At 38.5% G+C, this 26,632-nt stretch overlaps 2 protein-coding genes across 7 annotated transcripts in view; one reads left to right on the forward strand and one right to left on the reverse strand.

Annotated features, from left to right (window-relative positions):
* The window catches only part of LOC129730654 (uncharacterized), a 95,691-nt gene extending 79,857 nt beyond the window's left edge, over positions 1 to 15,834 (forward strand). For 2 of the 4 annotated variants that reach the window (XR_008728894.1, XR_008728893.1), the window contains exons 2-3: positions 13,678 to 14,030; positions 14,157 to 15,834. Coding sequence is in view for 1 of the 4 variants with exons in the window: in XM_055690163.1 (XP_055546138.1) it covers positions 13,523 to 13,545; positions 13,678 to 14,030; positions 14,157 to 14,212 (432 nt within the window). In the remaining 3 variants the exon portion in view is untranslated. Of the gene's footprint in view, positions 1 to 13,457; positions 13,546 to 13,677; positions 14,031 to 14,156 lie in introns of those variants that run through there. The other 2 variants (XR_008728895.1, XM_055690163.1) reach the window with 2 other exon arrangements.
* The window catches only part of LOC129730652 (zinc finger protein rotund-like), a 264,493-nt gene that overhangs the window by 74,269 nt on the left and 163,592 nt on the right, over positions 1 to 26,632 (reverse strand). The window lies entirely within an intron of this gene.

Genomic DNA, 26,632 nt, shown 5'->3' on the forward strand with positions numbered 1-26,632 from the left:
CACAAAACCTCGAGGATGATGACTTCATTATATCGTGACATGTCGAAACGATCTTGTAGCAGTTTGCGGCAGCAAATGATTTCACTCGTTAAGAAAACAGGCAACTTAACCTAATAAAGTCGTTAAATGACTGAACTGTTTGAAAAAAAAAACGAACGAAAATAATTTCAGTAGCATGATTATTAAGTCCAGATTATTATTATTTAGTACAAGTATTTGGCAATTTCGGGCTGTTTTTCAAAAACCATTGGCCCATAGGTAGGGGTTTTGAGGTCGATTTCCAGCTTCTGGACGTCATCCAGGTTCAGGAAATACTCATATTGAGCTACAGTCGAATACATTTGAGAAAGAAAGGGCACAATAACAATAAGATCAACTACGTTACGGGATTTCGCATTTTTCGTCAGATTTTTTATATTCAGGTTATACATGCAAATTTCTTTATTGTTACCTACTTCAAAAGCAATAAAGAAAAATTCTCCTTCTTGTGACAAATTTGTTGTTTAAAAGCAATAAGAATCATCTTCACACTAGTAACAACACCTACTGTTGTACATTTTGAACATCTTGCTAGTTTCTTCCATCTCCAATTCATTTTTTACCTTTTCCAGATTATTCTCTCTTTCAACTTCATCGTATTAATCCTAAAAAAGGCTCATTTTGACCTGTTTTAATTATTGGATATTGTTTAATGCTGTTGCAATCATCGCCAGTAACTCGGGTCGCTATGTAATACCTTTTCATTTCCAATCGGTAAACAGTGCACAGTGGTACAGAACGACAATTCAGGCGTAAATGAATTTATCTTCTAGTTTCATTCAGAAGAGCAACTTCTGTATTTTATAATATCAAAAAATGGAGGTAAGATGCTTCCTAAAACTGGATAACATCAGTCTGATTCTGCTCATTGTTAGTCAAAAAAGGAAAATTATTAACGCCTAATTTTTTTTTTTGGTAACATTACTGTACATATTCTTTGATGAAGTTAAAGGTAAGCCAATTTATGATAACTTTGCTAGAAAAAATCATTCCTCGTTGTCTTCTAGATTGACTGATAAAAAGTTTGCAAATGAACTATTTCTGTTATTTTTAATTAAATTTTTTGCTCCTGTCTTTTATTTTTAACATTCATATTTTGACTGCGCATATCAAAATCCGAATTAGATATAAACTTTGCGTAGAATTTATTTTTTCATAGTAAGGCAAAAATATATGAAATTCGCTTATACTTTTGAAGTGAATACACAGGGGTATTTTTTTCAACCAGGTTTTTCACATTTACGCGGATTATTTTTATGCGATTCGGGAGATTATATTATATTTGTACGCGGTGTCAAATAAGTTTAGTGTTAGTAAATCTAATCTAATCTTTAAACGCGGCACAATATACTGCGTAAAAAAAGACTCCAGGTAGTAACTAAAAACTGCTTTAAAAACTTTTTATGAGATAGCCGTTTAATTTTAGTAAAATTAAAAATATTGATGAAGATACTTTTTTGTGATTTATACTATCTTGTTTTAGAATAACAGTGAAGAAACAAAGACACACAATTTACGATATTTTTTTTGTTAAGAAATCTTCCACTAGATACCAGCGTTAAGTGTACTGGAGCTAAAGTGTTCACAGAGATAAAATTGCTTTTAATTATAATTTATTGACTTCCTACTCTTTTGCCTACTCCTAAGCTTTTGAAATATTATTGTTGTGCTTCAATGATTTGAACATTCTTCTTACATTTCTGTTGCCTTTGTCATTCTTTGATTTAGTAACAGATTTCAAAAATCCATCGTGAAAATAACTAAGCTTCAAAACTTGCGACAAATTTCAACGAAATTGTCAAATCGGTAGGGGTTTTATTATTTGTAATAAATTGAAAGATGCAGAAATAATCTTGAAAAGGCTTGAAGTAGCGGAATTTTCACAATTACACACGACCTATAAGATCATGTACACTCAACGGCAATCATGTTTCAAAACCGACAGTGATTATCTATTGTTTACTCCAACTAAACCTCCATGGTTTTTACCTTCACCAATCTTGTTTGTTAACAATGATTGACGGTAAAAACTTTCCCAAAATCTAGGTTACTTCAAGAACTTTAAACAACAATATTTATTTCATTATGTTTTTTGTCGAAAATCTACATAGTTGATTGATAGCGCTGAATCAATTTTCCTCAATAGCTCCCATGAAGCAACGGAGCAGCGAGAAAAAAATGCCCGTCAGTTTCGTCAAAATTTGCACAGCCACACTGACTGTTTATAGTTGCATGAGCTACGCTGAAAAAATCTAATTAAAAATGTTCAGTTTAAAATTCGTTCAAGCAAATATTTTTCTTCTCGGATCTCGTTACTTTGCTTTGATTTAATTTTTTCCGCTCTCGTTCAGTTGCCACACTGAAATTTTTCCTCCATCATCGGCACCGGATGAAACCCGCGAACCGGAATTCGCCTGCCGATGCCTGCTGGACAAAGCCGACTCCCGATGCTTTCCCTCATGCATATATAGAAACCATCATCATCATCATCGTCGTCGTCATCATCTCATCAGCACTAGCATCGTGAGGCCCGTCACCGTCGCGGTTAGTCGTTGTTGGGCGTCATCGTTTCCCCTCTCTTCCCCTTTTAGTCACAGCCACGCAACGAGTTTCGGCGGCACCCCAACTCATTCTTTACGTAAAATTTGGCATGGTTTTCGTATAAAATTTTTATCACTCAACCCCAACAGACACCCCCCGACTCGTGAAACGGCTCCGTGGACTTGAAATCCTAGCGCTAGTTGCTCGCAACTGGTCATTATGGGAGGTGCTTGGTGTGAAGCGCTTTTTTTGGAGATGCTTCTTAATGAAACGTTTAAGTTACGAACATATTACCCCGTCCCACTCTACGCACTGGTTCCTGTTTGACGATGAAACCGCGGCACAGACTGATGCGCTCATTCTCAACACCAAAAAGCGTGACCGACAGTATAAGTTGGACGGTCTACCTCATCCCCACCGGTCCGCTAACAACCCCGATTTATTTTGCCAAGTAATGTCCATCTACGCTGTTTCTCTCCCCCTTTGCAATGACAATGGCAAAGCGGTTAACCATTTTTGCAAATGATAACGAAGCTTACGAACGAAATCCCTCTGACTTCAACCCTTCGCGCTGCCACGCTAAACACTTTTTTCCAGCACAATCATTCTCGCTTCAAATCAAGAGCTCTGTCCAAACGAATGTAGAGAAACGAAGAAAAAAAATTCAATTAAAAAATAACTTTGATATAAAAATTTTCCACCCTTGAGCTAATTTTTTCCAGTATTTTAAATATTTTTTTTCTCGTCCGGACTAGGACTGCCCCGTGGAAAACGGTGCAGCGGACTCCTCCGTCGGACAACTCTCTAGCATTTTTCAATTAACGCCAAGGCTCTCTTCAACTTTCACTTGCACCAATCTGGGCCGTTGCCGCGTTGCCCGCCAGCAGCGCGGACCCGGACAGGAATGAGAACGTTTCCAAGCCCGACGCGCTCGGTACGTGGGGTGAAAAATGCGAACCATGGTCCGTTTAATTTGCGAAAAGAATGAGTTATGATTCTGTTAGCCAAACTGACCATTGGAAGAGTCTCGTTTTTACTCTTGGCAATGTGTATGTATCTAAGAAGGAAGAAGGAGCGGTAGGGGTGGGGTGTTGTAAAGTTTGCGCCGAGTTCAGAATGAAGTTTGTAGCTAAGAGTGAGAGTGTCGTGAGCTCTGAAAGTGCGCGTAAGATTACACGTGTTTATTTGGACGAATACATGAATTTAATAAATTCACTTTTCACATAACTCCAATAAGCCTAAATCTAATGAAATAATGAATAAATACTTTAATAATAATAAAAAGGCCTAATAAAGTTTGTTGTTGAAAAGAAGGTTTAAACAGATTTTTTATTTATATGAAAATAGAGATACTGTATGGATGAAAATTGCTATTTGTCCGTATCAGACTTTTATGTTACTAGGGGAGTTGGAGTTTTAAAAAGTTTGTCAGTAATTTGAACGAATATCGCAGTACTATCTTTAACTGACTGTGAACTTACCATCAGAGTAGGCAGTGTGACTTTGCACTCGTATCCAAGTTTTAAAACTTGCTTGCACTTTTATTTTCGGTTTGCACGTAAACCCTACTAACAGTGCATTATACTTGAGTTGGATTTGAGTTTGAATCTTGCATAACAACAATTGCATATAAATCGAATTGCGATGAAATTCGCGCCGCGTCTGCTGCAACAGTTTGTTGCATTGTCCTTTGAAAGCATAAATTCAATTTAAAAACAAAACTCATCGCGTCACATCATCGCCTGCATCGTTGGATACATCGTGCACTGCATGCGTTGCAGGCATTTAAATTCAATCGATCAGAGTGTGCGGTGCAAAAAAAACTCAAACTATTAAGAGGAAGCAGATTCAAGTTGGATTCAAATCAGAAAAAGTGTTACTTAGTTCAACTTTGCACGAGTTCATGCCACCACTGCTTACCATCCTATTACAAATACTCACGAAGGAGGTAAGGAAGGAGCCAACCGCAACTTTTCTCTTAAATCTTACAGAAATTAAGATCAACATAAATCTTCTCATTAGAGAGCAATGCGCTGCTTTTGATGGCCGCACGGATGATAACAAAAACATTAGATTTATTTCCTACTGCTAAAAAACAAGGTAAACATACATAAATAAAAATAAATACATCAATTATTAACGAAAAGAAGTGAACTTTTGAAAAAGGTTCGTATTCGGTTTTCCGATGCAGTATTTTTACGTGTGTGTGTGTCAGGAACGTTTGTGTGTTTTGGCGTAATATAATGATCTGGTCAAATCCATGCTTTATATCGCCATGTTATTTTTGATGTAATTGATATTTTGTTCAAACTTTCATTATGGTACATAACTTAATTGATAGCCAAATCGCTGCTCTTGAACCATGATTTAGACGAGTAGAACGAAGCTCATATTTATCCCTTACTTTGGCCGATCTTCTACTACCTTCCTTGTGAATTATTGATGAGGTTTTCAAGGTATAATACACAGTCGGAGGAAAAAATTTGCTTTTAAAAAACTTTACCGGTTACGTTTTGCCACGATTTTTGTGCAGTTAAGGGGTAATATCCACCAAATGGTAAAAAAACGAAGTTGATTTTTTTTAAAGGACATTTGAGATGTAAGTATATAAATAATATATCGTTGGACTAAGCAACTCTTGGAGAATAGAAAAAAAAAATTGTATTGCTACTTTTTTTTACAAAATGGTGGCTGTGCAGCAATTGCCGTAAACCGCTTTTTTTAAGTTCTTCCACGGCGAGCAGTAGAAGTCATGCCCAACGCCACCTATAACCTATAAGTGTCGCTAGTGAAGTACACATGATTATATTTTTAGAATTTTTCTTCGCAAAATGGCAACGTTTTGAGAAAAAAAATCTTCTTCGACAAAAAAAATCGATCTTTATTGTTTATAACTTTTGTTGTTGTTAATTTAATGAAGAAGCTACAGTTAAAATTTCAAATCAATCGGATGTAAACTTTCTCAGTTCTACTGCTCGCCGATTTTGAAAACATGGTTTTGAGAAAAACTCGTTTAAAGTTTCAATATGCTTTAAATCATTGAAATCGCAATAATAAAGCCCCTAATAATTTTTCTACCTTCAATCAGCTATCCCTGCGCCGTAAAGTTGTCCTTCCTGGGTTTTATTTTCTTCTTCTTTTGTTATTTGACGATCCCACGCAAAACTCAAACTTGTCACTCATATTTAAGTACTTTTGAATATAACTCACAGTTAAAAAGAATGGAAAGACTAAAACAAAGAAGGTACACAACGAGAACGGCTGATCGACGTAACAAAGGGAAATTGTGAGTAAACACGTGCTGTGGAGACGCTATGACGGTCGAAACTTGATGCAGCGACCTCTATACTTGACACCGGTGTCAGCGTTGGGATAAAAACTGATTTAAACGAGTTTTGAGTTTAGATCAGTACTTGGGCAATGTAGATTTTGATTCTAGGATAGTTTTAGCAGAATTAAGCCAATAAAAAAATTACAAGAAAAACAATTTTTTGGTGGATATTATCCTTTAAGGTATAGCTGTGTAATGCGCTTGCGCAATTCTTCTTGTTTCGACGCCATTCTGAACAGAACTAAGTCCATATAAATATTCTATGGGTAAGGGTCCGTTCCTAAACCACGTGGTCATATTTTGGTCCCGTTTCATACCTCCCGTACCACCCCCCCCCCCCCGTGGTCTTTTGGCCAAACCCCCTCCCCTCCATTCGACTTTAACCACGTGATCTTTTCGTTTGTCAAGCGTCAAAAATTCGCTTAATTTTTTTAATTTTTTATCATTAAACACATGCAGTACATTCTATATTTCTAAAATGCAAAAGCTTTTGCTCTTGACTTGGTGGCAGCAATAAATTATAAGTCAGGAAAAAAGACCACGTGGTCACTTCGTTCGAATACGAAATACACCCGTTCCGACATCTACATCGACATCGACATCTACAGCACTATTGGACATCAATCAGAGCATCGAAAGAAAGCCCGGCTCCGGTGACCGACGACTCTAAGCGACAAGAAGCTATAAAAACTCATACTAAAGTGGAAGACCTAGGGAAAAGTGACTACATCGCTGCGTGCGGTTGGCTGGGAGGTCGGTGCAACTTGCTAAACAGTGATCCTGGCCTGGCCCTGCCTGGCGAACATGAACATACATATTTAGAAGCGGCAGTCCCGCCCACTAGTCTCGGAGCTGCAGGCAATGACGTAGCGGCAGCGGCTAAATAAGCTCGTCAAATAGATTTTTCCGGTGATGGACGACGAGACCTATATCATTCTGGATGGCAACGACTGGCAGGGCACTTCGTATTTTACTTCCCCCACGAGAAAAGTTAGCTACAAGGTGATGTTAATTTCACATACCAAGTTCCTCAAGAAGGTGCAGCTGTAGCGGACAATCAGCGAGAAGGGGATGTTCGCTTCGGACTGGCCGTGAACAGGGAAATTTATAGTATGTAGTGCCTGCCAGAAGATGCGTCATTCATCAAAAATTGACATAAGGGTGAAGACGCGGTGTTCTGGACAGATCTGGCGCAAGCCTACTACTCGAAGCGATCGTTGGAAGAGATGGAGCGCCTGAAGTGTAAGAGCTACTCCATTAATTTTGTTGCGAAAACCACCATGGCGAATGTTTCGGTTGAGGGGTTATATACCTTTTTGCTCGAGAAAAAAAGGCAAAGTTTGGAATTTTTTTAAAGCGTGAAGCACCTTTTCTATTGTATAAAAGTAGTAATTTTCAGAAAGTTTAGTTATTCAACAACAATAAAACACGTTTGTTCATAAGAAGTATCAATTAATTGGCTAGTAATGGTCGTGTTCCCGAAATGATTATTTTGGCAGAGGTTTGCGGTATTTACGACAGCGACGCAGCAGATCAACTGAAATAAAAAAAAAATCTTTTCATCAGTTTAAAAGTGTGGCGGATATCTGAGCGATCGTTTTCATGAGTATTTTGTTTTCAGTACAAACGGGAACGCTTTTCATGAAAAACACATGTTTTCAGCGCTGAAAATTGCATTTATTTTTTTTTCGACAAAGTTAAGCTTCGTGTATCAAAAATCGATCGTTTAACGACCGGGAAATCTAATAACGAACATTAAAAAGAAGATTATGAAAATCGGTTCAGTAGGTAGGTGGCCAATCGTAAACACGGCAGAGTCATTTTTTGAGAGACACGCGGCCGTGGCGAGACGCGCTGCAAATCGCTCTAACTTTCTCCTTATTGCTCAGATCTTTATGAAAATTTGTAAAAATGTTCACAAGATGTTGTACTTTAAGATAATGCAATAAAAAAAAATCGATTTTTTTAAATTTGACAAGGTTTACAATCCCTCAATTGCCGGGAGGCTGCTTACAAGGGTGTAGAATATTTTTGCAAGTAGGCCAATATAATTACATTCCATGGAAAATTTATCAAACTCAATTATCAGTCTTGGTTTTTATTATCACCATCCGAAAAAAAGGCAAACACAATATCGCACGCTTAGCCTTGGGGCTAATAGCGGTCTCGATCAACTCGACTAGTTGAGAGAATTCGTTATCGATATAGTTTTTGGCACATTTTGCATGTGTAGGATAAGTACAACGATACACCGTGCCCCAATGCTAAGTCGAGAAAATTTCCTGCTCAAAAAGTTTCTTGACTCGATCGGGAATCCAACCCGATATCACAACCGTGTGGGAGAGCTAGCCGACCGACATTGCTAACCACAGAGCCACGGGGACCACATAGGAAAAAAGGCAAACATTAGTTAAATGCCACCTAATATGGGTGTATCGAGAACTATGGGATAGTGTCAAGACTCAACAGATTTGAATCATTTGATTCTAAATTTAGGAATTTTTTAGCGGGAGCAACTTCGCTTGGTTTAAAAAATCATTTATATCCTAATTAGAAGTCATATGTACTGGATCTTAATATTCTTTTGGAAATAATGAATTTAACAGCATATTTTTAGCCATTACTTTTCCATAGACTAAAAATCTTGCAGAAGCAGTTCAAAGCAGATCAACTTGCAGATTCATTACATGTTTATAGACTCCAAGGCGGTGTACGATTTAGTTAAGTGAAACGAATTAGGGCAAATTATTCATGAACACGGTTTCTAAATAAAACCAACTAAGCTTGACCTTTTACAGATTATATAGTCCGCTGTGATCCCGCAGTCTAATCCGTGCTCTATAGAACGCTGATATTCTCGAGGTTACTTTGGGGCCATTAAAAACGCTCAAAGCGAACACATTCAATTCAATGCATTTTGTAGGGATCTGGCATGTTTTCAGCCGTGACCGAATTCACTAAAGTTCACTCCAATAAACTGCGTGTTTTAGTTTCAAGCCTCAAGCAAGCAAATGAGATTGCTGTTTTTGAGTTTTTCACGCGGTAGTACCACGTGTACATTCCAGCTCGTGCAGTGGAGATCGACGGCGTGATCACCGACTCTAGTCCGACCGTCAAGGATGTGCTGAAGGCTCGTTTAAGGATTCAAGCCATTAACAGGTAAAGATACTTGATTGCAAGCATTTGCATTTAGACAAAAGTGTGAAAACTTACACTCAATCAAACTCTTTAGGACTCTGCCGAGCTATCTCCACGATCATTATGTTTTGTTGCAGGCACTCTCCATACGTTTTTTTTTTTCAATAAGCTCGTAGAACTTCTTCTCTACTTTGTCGGCTTATACACGTTGATAAGGCTGTATTTGAAGAATCTACCCTTGATCCTCATTAGGCATAGACGGTCGCTTTGTCGCCGTCACTGAGGTAGACTTGGCACTTGGAAGAAGTGCCCAAGGTCGGGTGTACCGCCCGAAATTAACGTTCTCTGGTATGGCTCCACTACGTATCTCTTGTATGGCTCCACTCCAGTCTTGTCTTACACAGCTCTCAGGCTAAGACGCCCGCGCGTGCCTGTTCGATCAAGTCTGTTTTTGTTTGCCTAGGTCTATACCGACTGGTCTGATTCTCATTGTTCTCGGGATCGTTCGTAGTACAGGTCGGACTCGATTATCTGAAGGTACGATTATTTGGAGCACGACTATACTGAGAGATTGATTCGTTTATTCGGAGTCATCTTTTTTACTTCAATTCCAGACTTTGTTTACATTTGTGACGTTTGCCTTTATGCATTATTTGGGGCTATAAACTGCGTAGTTAACTTAATGCATAAAGGAGATAACACGATTGATTTTTCATCTCATTATGATTAAATTTTCTATGTTTGACAAACATCGACTTGCTAGATAATTTTCATGTTTTATGAGTCGGGATATTTACCGAGGTTGGTAAGAGGCTGGGCAGTGTGTACCAGCCGGGTTTACTGCTAGTTTGCATAAAATAGACCCCAGTGTGGTCCAAAGCAGAATGCCCAGCAACTCCTATCCCTACCTCCACGTGGTACCGACTGGGATACGAGCAGCCAAGGGAAGATCGGTGAACCGATGAGAACTTGATCGTATACTGAGAGGGAAGGGGAGTTGTTCTCCTTGGCTTGCTTGAGCGTCTGTTCTGCATGTTATGGGCGGCTCAAACAGGGTCTGATACGGAGCGGACGGCTGAATTATGAAATTCGGTGTCTCGCCAGCTACACCCAAGACGGCAGCCCAGTCGCGAGACTAGGCATCCGCAGTCCCAGTAAGGGCAGGTCGACATGACCACGGTTCTCAGACAATAGAAGCGCCAGCAAAAGGAACGTGAACATGAAGAGCTGGAGCAACTGTACCGTGCTAGTGATACGCGGGAGTTCTAAGAGAAGGTAAACCAGTCTCGCAGAGGCTATGTTCTGCAAGCCGACATGTGCAACAACGCGGATGGAGACCTTCTCACGGATGCCAGCGAGGTAATCGACAAGTGGAAGGAGTACTTCGATGAACACCTGAATGGCGATACAGTAAACAGAAGCGGAGCAGGAAACCAACCTAGGAACACCAGCAGCAAATGACCGAGTACGAGCCCTCGATGTTCATGAAGTTCTTTTTGAGATCGGGAAGCTGAAGAACAAGAAAGCCGTAGGACTGCCAAGCAAGCTTTTTAAACATGTCAATTCCAGGATTTGGGAGGAGGAAAAATTACCAGACGAGTGGATGGTCGCCCCATCAGCAAAAAGGGCGACAAGCTGAAGTGCCGCAACTCTCGCAATATCTCGCTTTTTATTGCCGCCTACAGAACACTCACAGATCCTGTTCCGTCGTCTAACGCCTTTAATCAGGAGCCATTACCAAACGGGCTTCATGGGAGCCCATGTCACTACGGACCAGATCTTCTTAATCTGACAGATCTTACAGAAATGTTGCGAATACAACGCGCCCACATATCCCATCTTAGCGTATGAACCATATTTGTTTTAGCATGCTGCCATACTAGGACTAGAGCTAGCAAGGCCCCACAAATCAAGACTTCAGCCGTCCGCTCTGAATAAGTCGCTGTTTGAGCTGCCCCTGACATGGGGAAAAGCTGTTTTCCGAGAAGAACATGGAAATGCCCCTATTGAATAATATTTGGTCACTTTTGTCAGTTTTACAGAGCCCTGAAGTCGCCATTTTGGATTTCAAAAGGCACCTGGCATTGATCATCGGCTTTTAAATATTCCGATTCCGTGAATACTCATGTTGGATGATATGTGGTCATTTCTGTTGTTATAAGATTGATCTATTACGATGAGAATTTATAATGAATTTTGATTGAGGTTGGAATAGGGTGACGAGGGGTCATCCATAAACCTTGGAATTAAAGAGGGGGAGAAGCTGGTTAGAGGTTCAGTTTCTTGAAAAGTTAATAGAACTTAACAGTAGGAAGGATTCAAATACGTCTAGTTGTTCTAGCTCTACTAGACTAGTTTTTACTAATCCACATTGTTAATAAGAATGCCTTTCATTATCTGGATAGTCTTTCTTAAAATAACAATTGTTTATGAACGAAATAAATTTGTAAATTAAGGAGTCGAATAATATGTACACATATTATAGAGTCTAATTCATTTCTTCTTCTAGAAATCGAAGAAATCAAGATGGCAGCTGAAGTATTGATTACTACAAATAAAAGCCGTATCATTCCCGGAAGGTTCTATTAATTCAAACAAAATAGGAATATAGTCATCCCAGTGTTATGGGCCAACCAGTATTATGGGCCAGCCTACACTTTGTATTGGTTTCTAACGTATGTCAATAACTTTTAATAGCCAAATTGATGCTTAGGGAACATGAACGACATTTCTTTGCATGCCTTTTGGGCGAAACCTCTGCTCTAAAGACTGGAACGCGCAAGAATTGGTCGACAAAAAAATCGTTTCTTTCAGTCAAAAATCATAATAGAGAAATCTTCCTATTCTTATTTTGGTAGTTCAACTCACATATTTAAATGAAAAAATGTTCGTTTATTATTTTGGTTTGCCAAATCCAAACTACCGTGCCTTCCGCTTAACCCTTTTCATTAAATTTTGTACAGTGGCCTCATCGACCTTATTCGTCGCCAAACACTAGGTAGATTTATTCTGCTGCTTGTTTTCGATGTGTTTATTAGTTTTTTTTTTGATATTCCGTTTGACCAAGTCTCATACTGTTCGATAGGGCGGAAATCTGGGCTGTTCGGAGGGTTGTGGTCTTAGAGTACCATAATCACGTTGTTCGCATCGTACCACTCGATCACCTTTTTCCCATAGTGACAGCTTGCCAAGTCTGGCCAGAATAGCACAGGCCTGTTATGTTGCTCTAGAAATGGTAGCAGCCGATTTTCCAGGCACTTCTGGACGTAAATCTTTTGATTGACGTTCTCGTACTTCGATAGTTTAATGGTTTTGAATATTTAGGCCACCTTCCCTTTTCCTGGTACGGTATAAAATTCCTGTCCCGGAAGCTGCTTGAAATCCACCTTCACATGAGTTTCGTCACCCACGGTCGAACTTTGTAAGCAGATTACAGTTTTCCGGACCATCGCTTTGCCGAGGTGTTTTGTTCGTAATCTGGGTTCGCCACCTTCAGCGTCTTAAACGTCGACAACCCAGCACGTTTCTTGGCCCGCTGCACATTAGTATTGGAGACAATGAGCTTGCCAGTCATCATCACTGCTACATCCGAAGTACGATTGCCGCCGCTTCCAGGCTTCCTGGCGGTCGACAGACGCTCCCCGAACACTTTTAAAATATATGTTACGGTCGATTTGGCCATATCCAGCAATTTTGCAAATCTGGCGTGCGAGAACGTCGGATTCTCTTGTTGTGCGAGCAAAATTTTGACACGCTGTTTCTCTTGCTTGTACGCCATTTTGAAAACTGGAGAGCAACCGGTGAAAACTCATTTTAGCAACCATTGTATATACACTCAACTTCCTAATGCAACATTTAATGATTTTCTAAATGCATTTTTAACAGAAATACACCAATTCGAAGCCGACCAATTTTTGCGCGTTCCAGTCTTTAATGTGCATAACTCGTAAGTTTTTCAGTAAATGCCAACACACTCTCATCAGCTAATAATTAGTTGTTGTTTTTACCGCAGTCGCAAAAAGGTGGTCGTGGAGAATAAGGCTAGAATCCGTGAAAAACATCGTTCTATTCAACAAAATTGATGGGAATACAAGTAATTGATATTTTTTTATTGAGTTTCGTAATATTCGCTTAGAATTTCGTTTTTTTATCATTCTTACACGAAATTCACTTTCACCAGTATTATGGGCCACCCAGTATTATAGGTCAGCCTGCACTTTGTGTTGGTTTCTAACGTATTTTTATAACTTTCAATAGTCCAGTTGAAGTTTAGTGAACGTAAAAAACATTTCGCTGCATACCTTTTGTGCTAAGCCCCTACATTAAAGTGCATAACTCTTATGTTTTCCGATAGATGTCGGTAGACTCCAATTAGCTGTTAATTTATTGTTGTTTTTAACGCAGTCGAAAAAAGTCAGTCGTGAAAAATTAGGTTGAAATCCGTGAAAAACACCGTTATATTCATCAAAATGAATGGGACTACAAAGAATTGATATGTATGTATCGAATTACGAAATATACGTGGTTTATTTAGTATTTTTACCGTTCCTATATGGCACTGAACATTGGCTTATAATGCCGGCCATGAAATTGAAATTTAATTTCATTAAATTTAATCTTTTTTTCAGCAAATTTGTGAAACATTCAACAAAAACCGAAAAGCCGAAAAGAAAATCCTACGATCCAAGGGTTCTGCATCTTGCTTTTGATCAAGCACGACGTACAGGAAAAATTCGGGAATTTTCAAGAGACCATAATCTTCCATACAGTACACTTCAACGGTACCTCCAGAAAGCACCTAAATCAAATAAGCCAGGACCTAACACTATTCTACTTCCTGAAGAAGAAGCTAAAATTGAAGAATGGATTCTTTACATGTCTAGAGCTGGATTTCCTATTAGTGAGTGTAATCTCACTCATACAGTTACTGAGTATGCTGAAAAGATCCGGAAGACGCGAGAACTGCCAGAGTCATTTCCGAGTAAGTTGAAAGCCCCTCTTAAAATATAACGTACGCAAATAGTAGATTTTCATTCCCTTACTTTCGTTGTTTAATATTCCATATTAACATTCTAAAATGAGCTATATGTATATTGTTCTATTCCAGGCAAAAACTGGTCTCAATGCTATTTGAAACGACATCCAGCTAATAAGAAGAAATAATTCACGAGACTTCCGAGAGCAGGTGCAAAAGTAACCAAGAATTAAATTATTGGCTGGTTTTCTGAAGTTGAAGAAGCCCTCAAAGATGCTGATATTGATCTTTCGATTTTCAACGACCCACAACGAATTTATAATTTTGACGAGTCGGGATTCCAACTTGTACCAGCTCGATTTAAAGCCTTGTGTGGTGTTGGAGCCAGTAATGCATATTTTGTTAACAACAACTGCGACAAGGAGAACTTCATAGTATTGTTTGGAAGTAATGCTGATGGTGAACTTGCACCTCCAATGATTATATACCCTGGCAAACGAATAACTCGTGAGATTGCCGAGAATATCCCAAGTGGTTGGTCAGTGGGAGTTTCTAATGAGGGGTGCCAGACGTGTAAAACCTTTTTCGAGTATATAGCCAATGATTTTTACAAATGGCTGATGATGAAAAATATTGAATAATCTGCTATTGTTTTTATCGATGGACATAAAAGCCACGTCAGCATTGAGTTTACAGAGTTCTGTACGGAAAAGAAGATAGTTTTGATATCTCTTTTTCCAAATTCGACAAGGTTCCTCCAACCCTTGGATAAAGTTTTTTTTGGACCATTGAAAAAAGTTTGGTTTAAAATATTAAGAGAGTTCGTTGGAAATAAGAGTGACGCCCGGGTGAACAAAGCCAATTTCGGGACACTAATGAAAACAGCGATCGCAAGTTTCTTTAATTCGAAAGAATGCCTTAAAAAAGGTTTCAAAGTGTGCGGAATTTGTCCCTGGAACTTGAACGAGATCGTTTTCAATAACCTTCCATCGAATGTTCCTGAGCCGGAGAGTAAAATACCTGATGAAAATACAACCGATATAAACGGAAATTTGAATCCTGTGCTACGAGAGGAAGCTGCCGGTTTTTACCTACATCAACTTTATTTCGTTGAAAAAGGATTAGAAGCGGAGGTACTATCGAGATTTAAAGATCTCATAGACTTCTGGTACGGCTGTTTAGAAGAGCTTTTATTTCAATTTTTGGAAAATTATAAAGGACAAGACCGAGGGACTTATGTTTTCGAAGCCTCTTAATCAGTACGGGAGCGTTTCTTTGGATTTTACTCTCGACGGCAGTGGCATCTGTATTCCAGCTCAAATAGTAAAATCAGTGATTGGTAGCTTTTTAGCAGTAATAATTTGTGAGGTTTAATAAACTAAGCATATTTCTCACAGGTTACAAATCAAATATTGATGAATCTGACCTCAATGGTGAAACAAGAAATCACTCTGTTAAGGTAGAAGAAACAGGATCAAATATTCAATCTAATGGATCGATGATATGCTCATTTGGCCTAGAGTAGATGACAAGCAAACTAATCGAAATAGAAAAGCTCAAGAACATGTTCCTTCCGTGGCCACAAGTACCAAATGGCTCGAATGGTACCACAAGAAGGATCACGCAAAGAAAGAACAGGAAAAGGCGAAACTAGCACGGACTGAGAAGAAAATTGAGAGAAAATTGCAGAAACAGTAAAAAATGGAAGAACCTCATATGAAAAAGTTGGCAAAAGAAAACAAGAAAACGAAGACGATGAAATCAAAGTAAAAAATCAAAGAAAAAATTGGAAAAGGCTGCCATTTTGAATGTGGATAAATTTGTATTATTGCGTATTTTAGTAAAATTGAATAAGGATGTTGCTACATAAATAAATTCATTAAACAAACATGTATTTCTACAATAGTACTACTTGCTTACATTAACCCTATTGAATAGAATTCCTAAGCTTTGATTACTGTACCCAGCTTGGAAATTTAAGATGTAAAACATTCTTCTTTTTACTTTTATAAGCGCTATGCTCTTGGGCAGCCGAACGAGTTTCCAACCTGAAAAGACTTGACTGTCTCGGGAATCGTACTCTTGCCTTCCAGCTTGGATTTTTGAGACCCCTACTGTCGAAACACTTGAATATTCAAAGCATTAAAAGAAACAAAAACTTTGAAGAAAGTCTGAGCAAAATATTACAATGATGTATTATCGAAATTGTTTCAATGTCTTTATGATATCTTTGTCAAACCTTAAGTGTTTCTCTCACCGTTAATCCCTCTTCAAAATAGTGTATCCGTTTTTGAAACAAAACAAAAACTACGCCTGGCTCTTAATACTGGGATCTTGGGCCCATAATACTGGGAGAGTCAAAAAGTGGCCCATAATAGTGGGAATTGGATGAGCATATTATTTTGAGAATTTTGATTAAATGAGTTGTGTAAGAACGGAAATATATATTCAACATCAAACTTTTATGTAATTACTACAAATTAGTGAAAATACAAAGGTTTAATCTTTTTTTTTTTCGATTTTTTATCGTTGAATCAATATTACAATTGCGCTTAGTTGGCCCATGATACTGGGATGACTGTATTTGAGCCCACATTGGATAACACGGAGAATATAATCGTCATGAAAAAATTAAGTTTAAAATATTATACATTCTCTACATACTTTCAAAATATAATAACTTTCAAGTTGTTGTATTTATCGGGCCTTGAAGAAATACTTTAGAGAAGGAAGTATAGTGCTACTAGAATTTTACAAATAAAAAAGGTTGTGTAAATTTTATCACTTTCCATTGAGTCTTCGAATAAGTCTTGCATTAGAAAATCACAAGTGAAACTAAGGAACTGTCACAAGTAAAGATTCCAGCTTAGAGTGGTTCCTTTTGTGAGTTGTTTCTAATTTCTAGCCATCAACTGAAGATCAATAGTTAAAAATCAACCGACGGAGGAGAAGTTTCAACAAGTAACGTTTTAATTTTCGGCGTTACGATTGTGAAACCCCATATTTAATTTAGTAATATATCGTTTTTTTACAAGAACTTGAAACCAGCATTAGGTGTCGAAGAACGTCAATAGTGTATAGAGGTTCGCCATAAAACTCAACCGCAGGTTTTTTACTGTATTTCACATGGCAATACCACTAAACGAACACAACTAATTCCATCGAAGCCAATTAAAATCTCCCGTCAGAACCGCTAATTAAACCACAAATTGTCCCCTTGAAGTTAAATCCTTTGACGCGCACCAACCAGCGCAAAAAAAAAACGCACGCCCGGTTACCATGGAATTCACTTTGCGTGAAGCCGAATTCCAGCGGAATCAGCACTTACATTTTGCAACTTTCCACAAAACAGATTTTTCAAATCCCACACCGGAACCCTACCTATAGCTGTGTTTCCTTCGTTTGCCACGATTTGCACGATCCGATGCCACAGTACAAGTGCTACGCATTCTTCCCACACACCTAGCAGCAATTGGATTTTTTCTGTGACGAAAAAATTGGTTTTTTTACATGTAACACCTCTCCCCGGCAGACCACACTCCGTCTCGTGTCGCGTAAGACGCTCAGCTCGAACGGCATTCTATGTCGAACGAAGGTTTGCGGCGCAGTTGTCTACTCATACTAGCACAACTATGACTACAACTACCACTACTAGAAGGTGCGGTAGGGGTCGGACTAACGAGCGGAGCCGTTGTCACTCGGAGTGTCCTCCACGATTCATCCGAGAGTGATTCGCGTGGAAATAGACTGAGTTGAGGCGTCCAGAAGCTGATTGTTCCGGGTGATGAAGGATGGAAAATCGAAAAAGTACAATGAAAGGATTGAGTGGGGGGCAACTCTCTCCCCTCGTTTGGTCAACAGATGAAAAAAGCAATTTTTCGGTTCCCACTCTAGGGGGCAGCAGTGGCGGCATTCATCGATCTCAAGTTTGCACCAGGAGAGTGTGGCCAACTCAACGCTCCACAGATGCAACGAAACCTGCAATGGTCACCGCGGGTCGGTGGGTGGCAGCCGTATCATCAAAGCAGCAGCAGCAGCATCGGTGATGGTTAGGATTTTTTCGTCGACGACGGATTGAACCGTTCAACAGGGTTATGTACTTCGAGACCACCCACCAGTGATAGGGCAGCTCCTTGCCTCGCCAGCTTTTTTTCCGTTGACGTCTCCTGCGGTCGGCACTGAGGGTAGAATGAGTGAAAAGGCTCTCGCTACCATAACAGCGAGAATGAAACAGACAGGATGTGACAGAGAGAAAAGGCAAATAGCCACGAAAAAATCGGTACATAACGCGGAGGTGATTTTTTCCCAGGTTATTTTTTTAAAAAAGTGTGTTTACTTTTTTATTTTTTCCTTTTCTGTGAATGCGATTTTTTCCTTGCACTTTGGGGCGACGTGGTGGATGTATTTTTTCTCCCCTCCTGCCGGAGCGGATCGCGATGATGTAGCAGCGATGGGGTTAAGAGAGTGTGCGATTGTGTGAGTATTGTGGATTTTTTTTCCAGTGCCAGCAATTTTTGGGATTCTTTTTCGTCCTGCGTCCTCGTCCGTCGTGAACTCGGTAGCTGGCGCAGAGAAAATTTTACCGTCGCTGTGCAAACTTGAGCATGACGGGAAAAATATCGGCTGATTGAAATATCATTAAATGCAGCAACGGTTGCCGGGTGACAATGGAAAACAATCAAGATTCTAGGAAATATAATTACATTCGGCTTTTATTCCAGGGAGGAAGTTAAAAAGCCAGTCTATTTCGAGCTATTTTTTAATTGTTCATTATACATAATTTCGTGTTTATCTCGTTAGTGCTTCGCTAGCTCTCACATATACTTAGAGATCCAGCGGTATTTGACTGCTGCTTAGAGGGGTAAGCTTTATGATGAATTTTGTATATGTTTCGAGCTGTTTTAAATACATTCAAGCGTTTTTTTTAATGAAAGTAGTATTTCTCGGGAAAAAATCAAATTGAACATTGATATTCATATGGTCTATTAATGGTTGAATAATCTAATTTTTATTGATACATCTCATTTTGATTAACACTTTTAATCTACTTAATGAAAAAAAAATTTTTATATATTATATAAGCAAGGTGGAATATGACGAATTATGGATAGCGGAATCCCAGAAGGCAGAATAACTAATGGCAAGTAAGACATTCCTTCATGCGGTATAAACTGTTAAAAAATAGCGAATATATATACACTAAAGTCGCTTCTTACGCGGGGGATACGTGCCGTATAAAAAGAAACCGCGTAAAAAACGCGTAAATTCCGGAATCCGCGTAAAAAAAAACCGCATAAACTCCGGAACCCGCGTAAAAAACCCGCGTAAAAAATCGCGTAAAGAGCGACTTTGAAGTACAATCGTTTTTAATTGTTACCTTTATGTTTACTGTCTCAAAAAGAAGATTAGCATGAAATGTCTACCAAATTTTTAATTATTGCTTCAAAATTTCAGATTTGTTACTTAACAAGCAACAAGATTTATCCACAGACAAACAGATGTAATAATCCATACAACATTTGAAAAAAATTCGAAACAGGTTTCGATTAACTGGTTCGACACCTACTGGACATACAGGGTGGACACAAAATCATTGCAACACAGAAAGCATGATGTCAAACATAGCATAATAACCGCATATAATTTAAATTCAGAGAGTAGTTTTATAAATTAACTAGCTGACCCGGCAAACTTCGTATCGCCTATTTTAGTGTTTAATTTAATAATTTTAAACATTTCAAATTCATTGATTCCTTGCGATTTATTTATGTCGTTTGAAATGATTGGTTTTATCGGAATGACAACATCCTCGAATTTTGGCTTTGGTACATCACCTCTATTCCGGAAATATATTGGGTGCATTTCAGTTGTTTTTCAGAAACTGAAAGTTGTCATCTTCGAATTCAAAATATTGTCCAGGATCAATGCTTGGCTTCTATATATCATTTCGAGTATGAACATATCCATATGTAGTAGTATTCGGTTATTTTCAGCTGTTTCCCAGAAGTTGCCATTTTACAATTCAAACTGGTGTCTGAGGTCAATTTTTAGCTCCTTGCATCATTCTGGTTCCGGAGATACTCATATTGGGTGGTATTTGGTCGCTTTAGGCTGTTTTACGGACACCGGAAAACGCCATCTTGCTACTCAAAATGTTGTCTGATGTCGATTTGAGGCTTCAGTGCATCAGAACAATTCCGGAAATACCCATGTTGGGTGGTATTTGGTCATTTGCCGCTGTTTTTTAGAAATCAGAAGTCGCCATCTTGGATTTCGAAATGGTATTTGGAAACATGCCAGAAGAAGGAAGGGTGTCGAAACATTATGGACATGTTTGTTACACCTAACAGCATTCAACTGCCAAATTTGGTTATATTTGCTTGATTGGTTCTCGAGCTGTGCGAAATTTGAGTTGATTTGTATGGGACCCCTTCCTTATATAAGAGGGAGGGGTGTCAAACCATTATGGATATTTTCGTTACCCCTAAAAACATTCACCTACCAAATTTGATTTCATTTAGTTGGTTAGTTCTCGAGATGTGCTGAAATTTATGTTTCATTTGTATGGCACCCCTCCCTTCAAGAATTGGGAGAGGAGTCAAACTAATGTGGACATATTCGTTACCCCTTAACACATCCACATTGCCGAATTCGGTTCCATTTACTTGATTAGTTCTTGAGTTGTGCAGAAATGTATGTTTTATTTGTATGGGACCCCTCCCTTCCAGAGGTCTTAAACTATCATAGGAACCTTTCTCGGCCCCAAGAACACCTACATACAAATTTTCACATCGATTGGTTCGGTAGTTTCCGAGCCTATATGGATCAGACAGACAGACAGACCGGACTGCATTTTTATAGGTATAGATAAACCTAGTTTGCATGTATTAGATCATTTTTCGGAGATTAATTCATAAAACGACTTGCATTTTTCATATTCTTCTAGGTCTTTCTGAGTTCCTGTTTCATCATAGCTCAACACGTTTGGATAGGCTAAAGCTCCGAATTATTAGCCGAATTAACCTCATACAATTCACGAAGTTTTCGAACAGTTTTCGAATAGTAACAAGAGGCTAGATCTTACCAAAATGGTGAGCTTTCTATATGCTGTCTCGGCAGTGGCAAGAGACGTTTTTTGAGGCATTCAGTCTTGTAAATTTCACTGTTGGTGGTTCCTTTTAACATCGCTTGTTACAGGTGCAGATAGTCTCCCAAGGCTGCGAATTTGGACACATTCTCCTTCTCGAAACGATAATCCAATTTATACCTATTCTTTCCAGTGAAAAACTCTTGTCCTGCTAGTGGGGTACGCATTTGGAGAATGAGCTCGTATTGACGCTTGTTCCCAGCTACGTGAAATTTAAATTGGATAATTTTTTCGGAGTCTTTGCTGATTCGAGTTCCATACAGCGGTCAAAAAGCAAATTTTGCACTAAGGACATAGCTTTAGGAATATCCTATTTTGCAACATCAAAATGCAATTCTTCGTGTGTAAAACGAAACATTAGTCCAAAGAAGTCTTTAATGCAGAGAATAAATCTAGAGGGGAAATCTAGAGAAGTCCTCATATCAAAACGTCTAGAAAAGCAGTAAAGATGAGAGCATAAAGTAGGCGCCATAAATCGAATGAAATTAGAGCTACCCACGAAAAGCTCGTTCGAGCGAAACAAAAATAGGAAATTTTCAATATTTCAATAGCTGGGACCGTAAACCTAAATGATGTTGTGCCATGTCAAATGAACATGTTAATACGATAACGAGACAAATAAGTTCGAACACCGTATCTCTGGGTGATTCTGATAACTTTTTCAGATATTCTAGTGTCAAATTAATGTGTGCACAAAAGTATATTCTAAAAACTCCAACAACATTTTAAGCGGTGAACGGTGAGATGTGGCATGATGAGCGCTGGGCAGCCTCAAAACTGATTTATCAATGAAAAGAAGAAACAAAAAAACAGTGAAGTGAACTAGAGAAGTGATGTTTTCAATAAGATATTTGAGTCTGGAGCGCTACGAGAGTAATTTTTTTGTTACTCTCTGTTATTTTTTGTGTCTAATGAGCGGTCATAAGACACAAAAAGTAGAAACAATCTTGCTTAAAAGTAACAAAATCTTCTCCATTCTTTCTGAGTATAGAAGATTTGACTAGGAAAAGATTATTAAAAATATAGTTTTCTCCAAAACTTCCTGAAACGCAACTATTACCAACGCAAAATAAAATTTTATTTGAAGCAAATTGAAAAATCTTGAATAGAACAGCATCAATCTATAGTTTAAAAGAGTTTAAAGATTGAAGATAAAAAGTGAAATTGTCACATAAAGTATTGATAAACTGACAATAAAATACAAATTAAGCGTCATCCATTTAGTACGTCAGGGTCAGACGTCAAGCACCTTTTGATCAAAATTTACCTCCCGGCATTTCGCACTATTTCCAAAGCAGCAAAAACATGTTCGAAATTATTTTGACCCAAAAAAATTTTCAAAAGGACCTAAGTAACAATGAGGGATTCTCTTTGTGGAAAGCTGTTTTCACACTGAAAACTAAACACGGCAGATTGATTGCCAGCATCCACAAAAAAGGTTGTGTGTTGCTGAAAAACGGTCGAGTTTTTCACTGGAGGAAGTGTTGCCCAACGCACCTACCGTTGATGTCGCCGCTATCGTACAAAGACAACTTTTAACTAAAGCCGATGTTATACAGAAGACTTTTCGGCGTGATACGTGTCATTTCTCATATGAAGAATAATATCGACATTGAAAAATAACGCGCGTCAAAACACATCCCGAATTGTTCCGCCGCGTTGACGCTTTCATTCGCTTTCTCTGTAACATCGGCCTGAGGGAAGTACTGCTGCACCTACCGTTGAGACTGTTACCACTATTACTGCTATTGGTACCCGGAGTTATTAGGTCTTCAAATAAGTGTTCAATTTGTCCTCAAACGGACAATTTGTTGTTTAATTTAATATCTAAATATAATGCTGATCGCATCTCTGTGCTATCCCCGGCAGCGGGAATAAAGCATTCTTCTGAACAAAACGAGGCAACTTTGCATTTGTGAAAGTACCAGCTGATGTATCTGCTACGGATTCTACCCGCTACCGCACAAGGACAGCTTTTTACCAGAGGAAGTGCCGCTGCACAAGCTGGCTCTGCCACTATCAATGCTTATACTCGCTACTCCTGCTGCTGCTGATAAGGGACCGTTGTAATCGCTGTCTAGAACTAATATGACCAGTTTAGGCAGAAGCAGGCTCCGGCAATTCTATAAAAAAAAAACGAGTAGCAAATTTAATCAACCATTTCTGATTTGACTGAAACTTTGCATGGACGTTTCTATAGGTAAAAGATGCCTTTTCGTGCTATTGGTTTAATTTTTTGGAACACGACTCATTTTTGAGAAGGTATTGATACTATTTTGGGAAGGTATTGATGATTAGAAATATGTTTAGGGCCAAAACGGTTTGTTTTATCGGTGTGACGTCTTCGGTAATAATAATTTTGTCTTTCCGAAAAAAAACATACACTGTAAAAGAAATTTTTTTTTGAAAAAGAGATAAAAAAAAATTAAACATTAGTTATCTAAAAAAGCTCATATTTTAAAAAACCATTTTTTTATAAAACCACAGACGATTACCTAAACAATTTAACCGGTCCGATCATAGAGAAATCAAGAAAATAAATGTTGTTTAAAAAAAATTGATACCTACAACTTTGCTGGAGACACAATGCCAATCATTCAAACCGTTTTGGCTGTAGAAACATTTTTAATTTCCAATAGAGCACTCTGTGGGGAATTAAAAATATTTTTACAGTCAAACGGCTTGTTGAGCTCATTATAAAAATGGGTCGTGCTCCAAAATATTAAACCAATAGCACAAAATGGCATTTTTTACCTATAGAAACGTCCAGGCAAAGTTTCAACCAAATCTAAAATGACAATTTAAAAAAATATTGAAACTGGGACATTTTTTGTAGAACTGCTCGAAATTAAGCATTAAACGACCATTCAGAGGTTAAATATTGGTTAAGGCAAATTAGTAATAATGATGTCATTTCTGGAGATGTGTAAGATGCACATATACATGCTTTATCTTGTAATCACATACAATTGTTGGTTTCAAGAACAAAAATGAGAGAAAATTTTTCACGCGAACAGTGGTTCCATATCAACCGCAATATTTTTTTGAGCTCCCAAGTTTATTAAGTGTTGTTTTTTGTGTGGCACCATCCGAAATCATGAAATTAAATTTTTGGAGGTTGTATGAAACTCGAGAAATAATCGTTTGTCATTAGTTATCTTTAGTTTCAGACAAGTTTGATTATTTCAATACGTTTAATATGTTCTATTACTGAGCAAAAAATACTAATTCGTTGAAGATTGCACGCCTTCGTAATACTGCTTCCAATATTGTTTCCCTAGCATAATTGATATAATTACACCATTGGGTGAACTGAGGTGTGCATTTTCCATCCATAATTTGGCGTGGCAGAAGGGAGGTTAACATGCCCAGCAGCTGAATCGCCCTCTGTGCCTCGATCAGGCCCAAAAAATCAAATCCATTTTCAGCTACCGCCCGGTCGTCGCTGAAATCAACAGTTAAACCGCGTTCACTCGCGTGTTGCGTCCCGTTGATTACAGGTTTGAAACCAATTCCTCTGATCCTGGCAGTGCCCGCATACACACGTATGTACTCGGTAAGCAATCCGCGGAATGTGGCCGCCGCCGGAGGGTTAGCAAGGCAACAAAAAATAGACGCTTCAAACAGCTCTCATCTATGGAACTAGACTAGTGTAACACACGTCAAACAGTGCCACGTTAAACTAGCTTGGCGTCACCCGCAAGAGCATCCCGGAAATGAAACCTTCGTTCGCTTCCTTCCTTCGTTTGGACTCGCAGCAACACGATTTCAGCTAGCCTTATGAAACAAAGCGAGAGAGAAGCGTTTGGTAGTGCGAAAAAGTGTGTTGTAAGCGGACAGAAAAAAAGCACACGAGACCCATTTCGCGAAGATAGACAATCCGATTATGTACTAGTAGACCACTGAATGGAAGGATAAAAGCTTGCTCGTGCGTTTTTTTCCCGCATACAGTGGTACAAATTCTCTGTCACCGGATGTAAGAAAAAGAACTAATTTTACTGGAACGATCGGTGAAGTTAACCCTGGTGGTTGAAAATACAAATTGCGGAGTAATTCAATCAAAAAATTAGAAATGTCAATTCTAACCTCGCCTTCGTCCCACTGTTTCCGTTTTGGCAGAATGTTATTTTTGCACTAAACACAATCCTGCGAGCAGCATGCGGACTATAGAGCCGCAACTTACACCGCAAGCCAAACCCTGCTAGACGGGAGATAAAAGCTGCTGGTCAGCAACTACTAGAAAAAGGAAACAACATGCCTGCGCTAGAAGCAGTTTTACGAACAAAAGCACACTGACAGCATTCTGACAGCACAAAGTGGGCTCCCACCTCTTGGTGCATGTCGGTTTTCACATGGAAGTTCTACGTGTCTCCAGCAGCAACGCAGTACCTGCAACGCAAAGCAATTGTCTCAATATTGCTTTCACCAGATTGGTTTCTGATGTGCGGAACTTCAGCACCTTTGCTGAGTTCATAGTTTCGATAACTAATACCTAGATGAAACAGTACTTTAACCATATTTTCACAAAAGTGCGGTATTATTATTGTTATCGAAAAAAAATTAAATCATGATTTTTTTCGAAGCTCATTTCGATGATCAGTTATTTATATTTTGGTTTACTAGACTAACTAAGAGGGTTTGTGAACGCCCAGAAACGAACAGTAAAAATATCAGGTTGTAATTTATTAACAGGGTGCGGCAGAAAAAAATGCGAAAATATATGGTACTACTTCAAATTTCATTTTCAACTACTTTAAGCAATATTATTAAAATTTTAAAGCTTATTTTATTTTTTATTAGGTTCTTACAAACAAATGTGCTCGATGTGTCTTCCATTTAAATTATGACATCCTCAAAACAACATCGAAAGGAGAGCATGTCTTACGAACGCAGTCCTCCGATATCAACAACTACGTGTAAATTATAACAGACTTCAAAGTCTTTAAACTAGGATTAAATGTTTTGCAGGTTTGTGCTACAACATACGCCCAATCGAATTATCCTACGAGTTATCTACCGGACTTCTAGGGAGCCTGAAATCTTTGGACTGAAACTTTATATTTTATTTGTGATTTTATTTGTGACATGGCGCTCAATCCTGTTATAGAACAACGTATTGATCCTGGGAGAAGTTGGCTTTCATCCAGGGAAGCCCTCGGTTCTTTTAAATAATGATATACAATACGGTATTGATTTGAACACCACCATCAATGAAAACAGGCGTCATTTTCATCGGAGAACAGGGTTATCATTTTTTTCTTCTTCAACAGAAAAAAACCTTTTTGAAAGAGTCACTCAGTACTTTTTTACTCGCTCCGTAATGAAGTGGTCATTTATTCTAGTTCTGGAAGATGTGTGAAGTCTTTTATGATAATTTTTTGCATAGATTTTACAGAAATGTTGGCTTTCTTAGCAAGTTTCCTGATGGAACATATCGATTTGCGAAGAATCTTTGTTCGGT

The sequence above is a fragment of the Wyeomyia smithii genome, chromosome 3 (genome assembly GCF_029784165.1).
Source record: "Wyeomyia smithii strain HCP4-BCI-WySm-NY-G18 chromosome 3, ASM2978416v1, whole genome shotgun sequence".
Lineage (NCBI taxonomy): Eukaryota > Metazoa > Arthropoda > Insecta > Diptera > Culicidae > Wyeomyia > Wyeomyia smithii.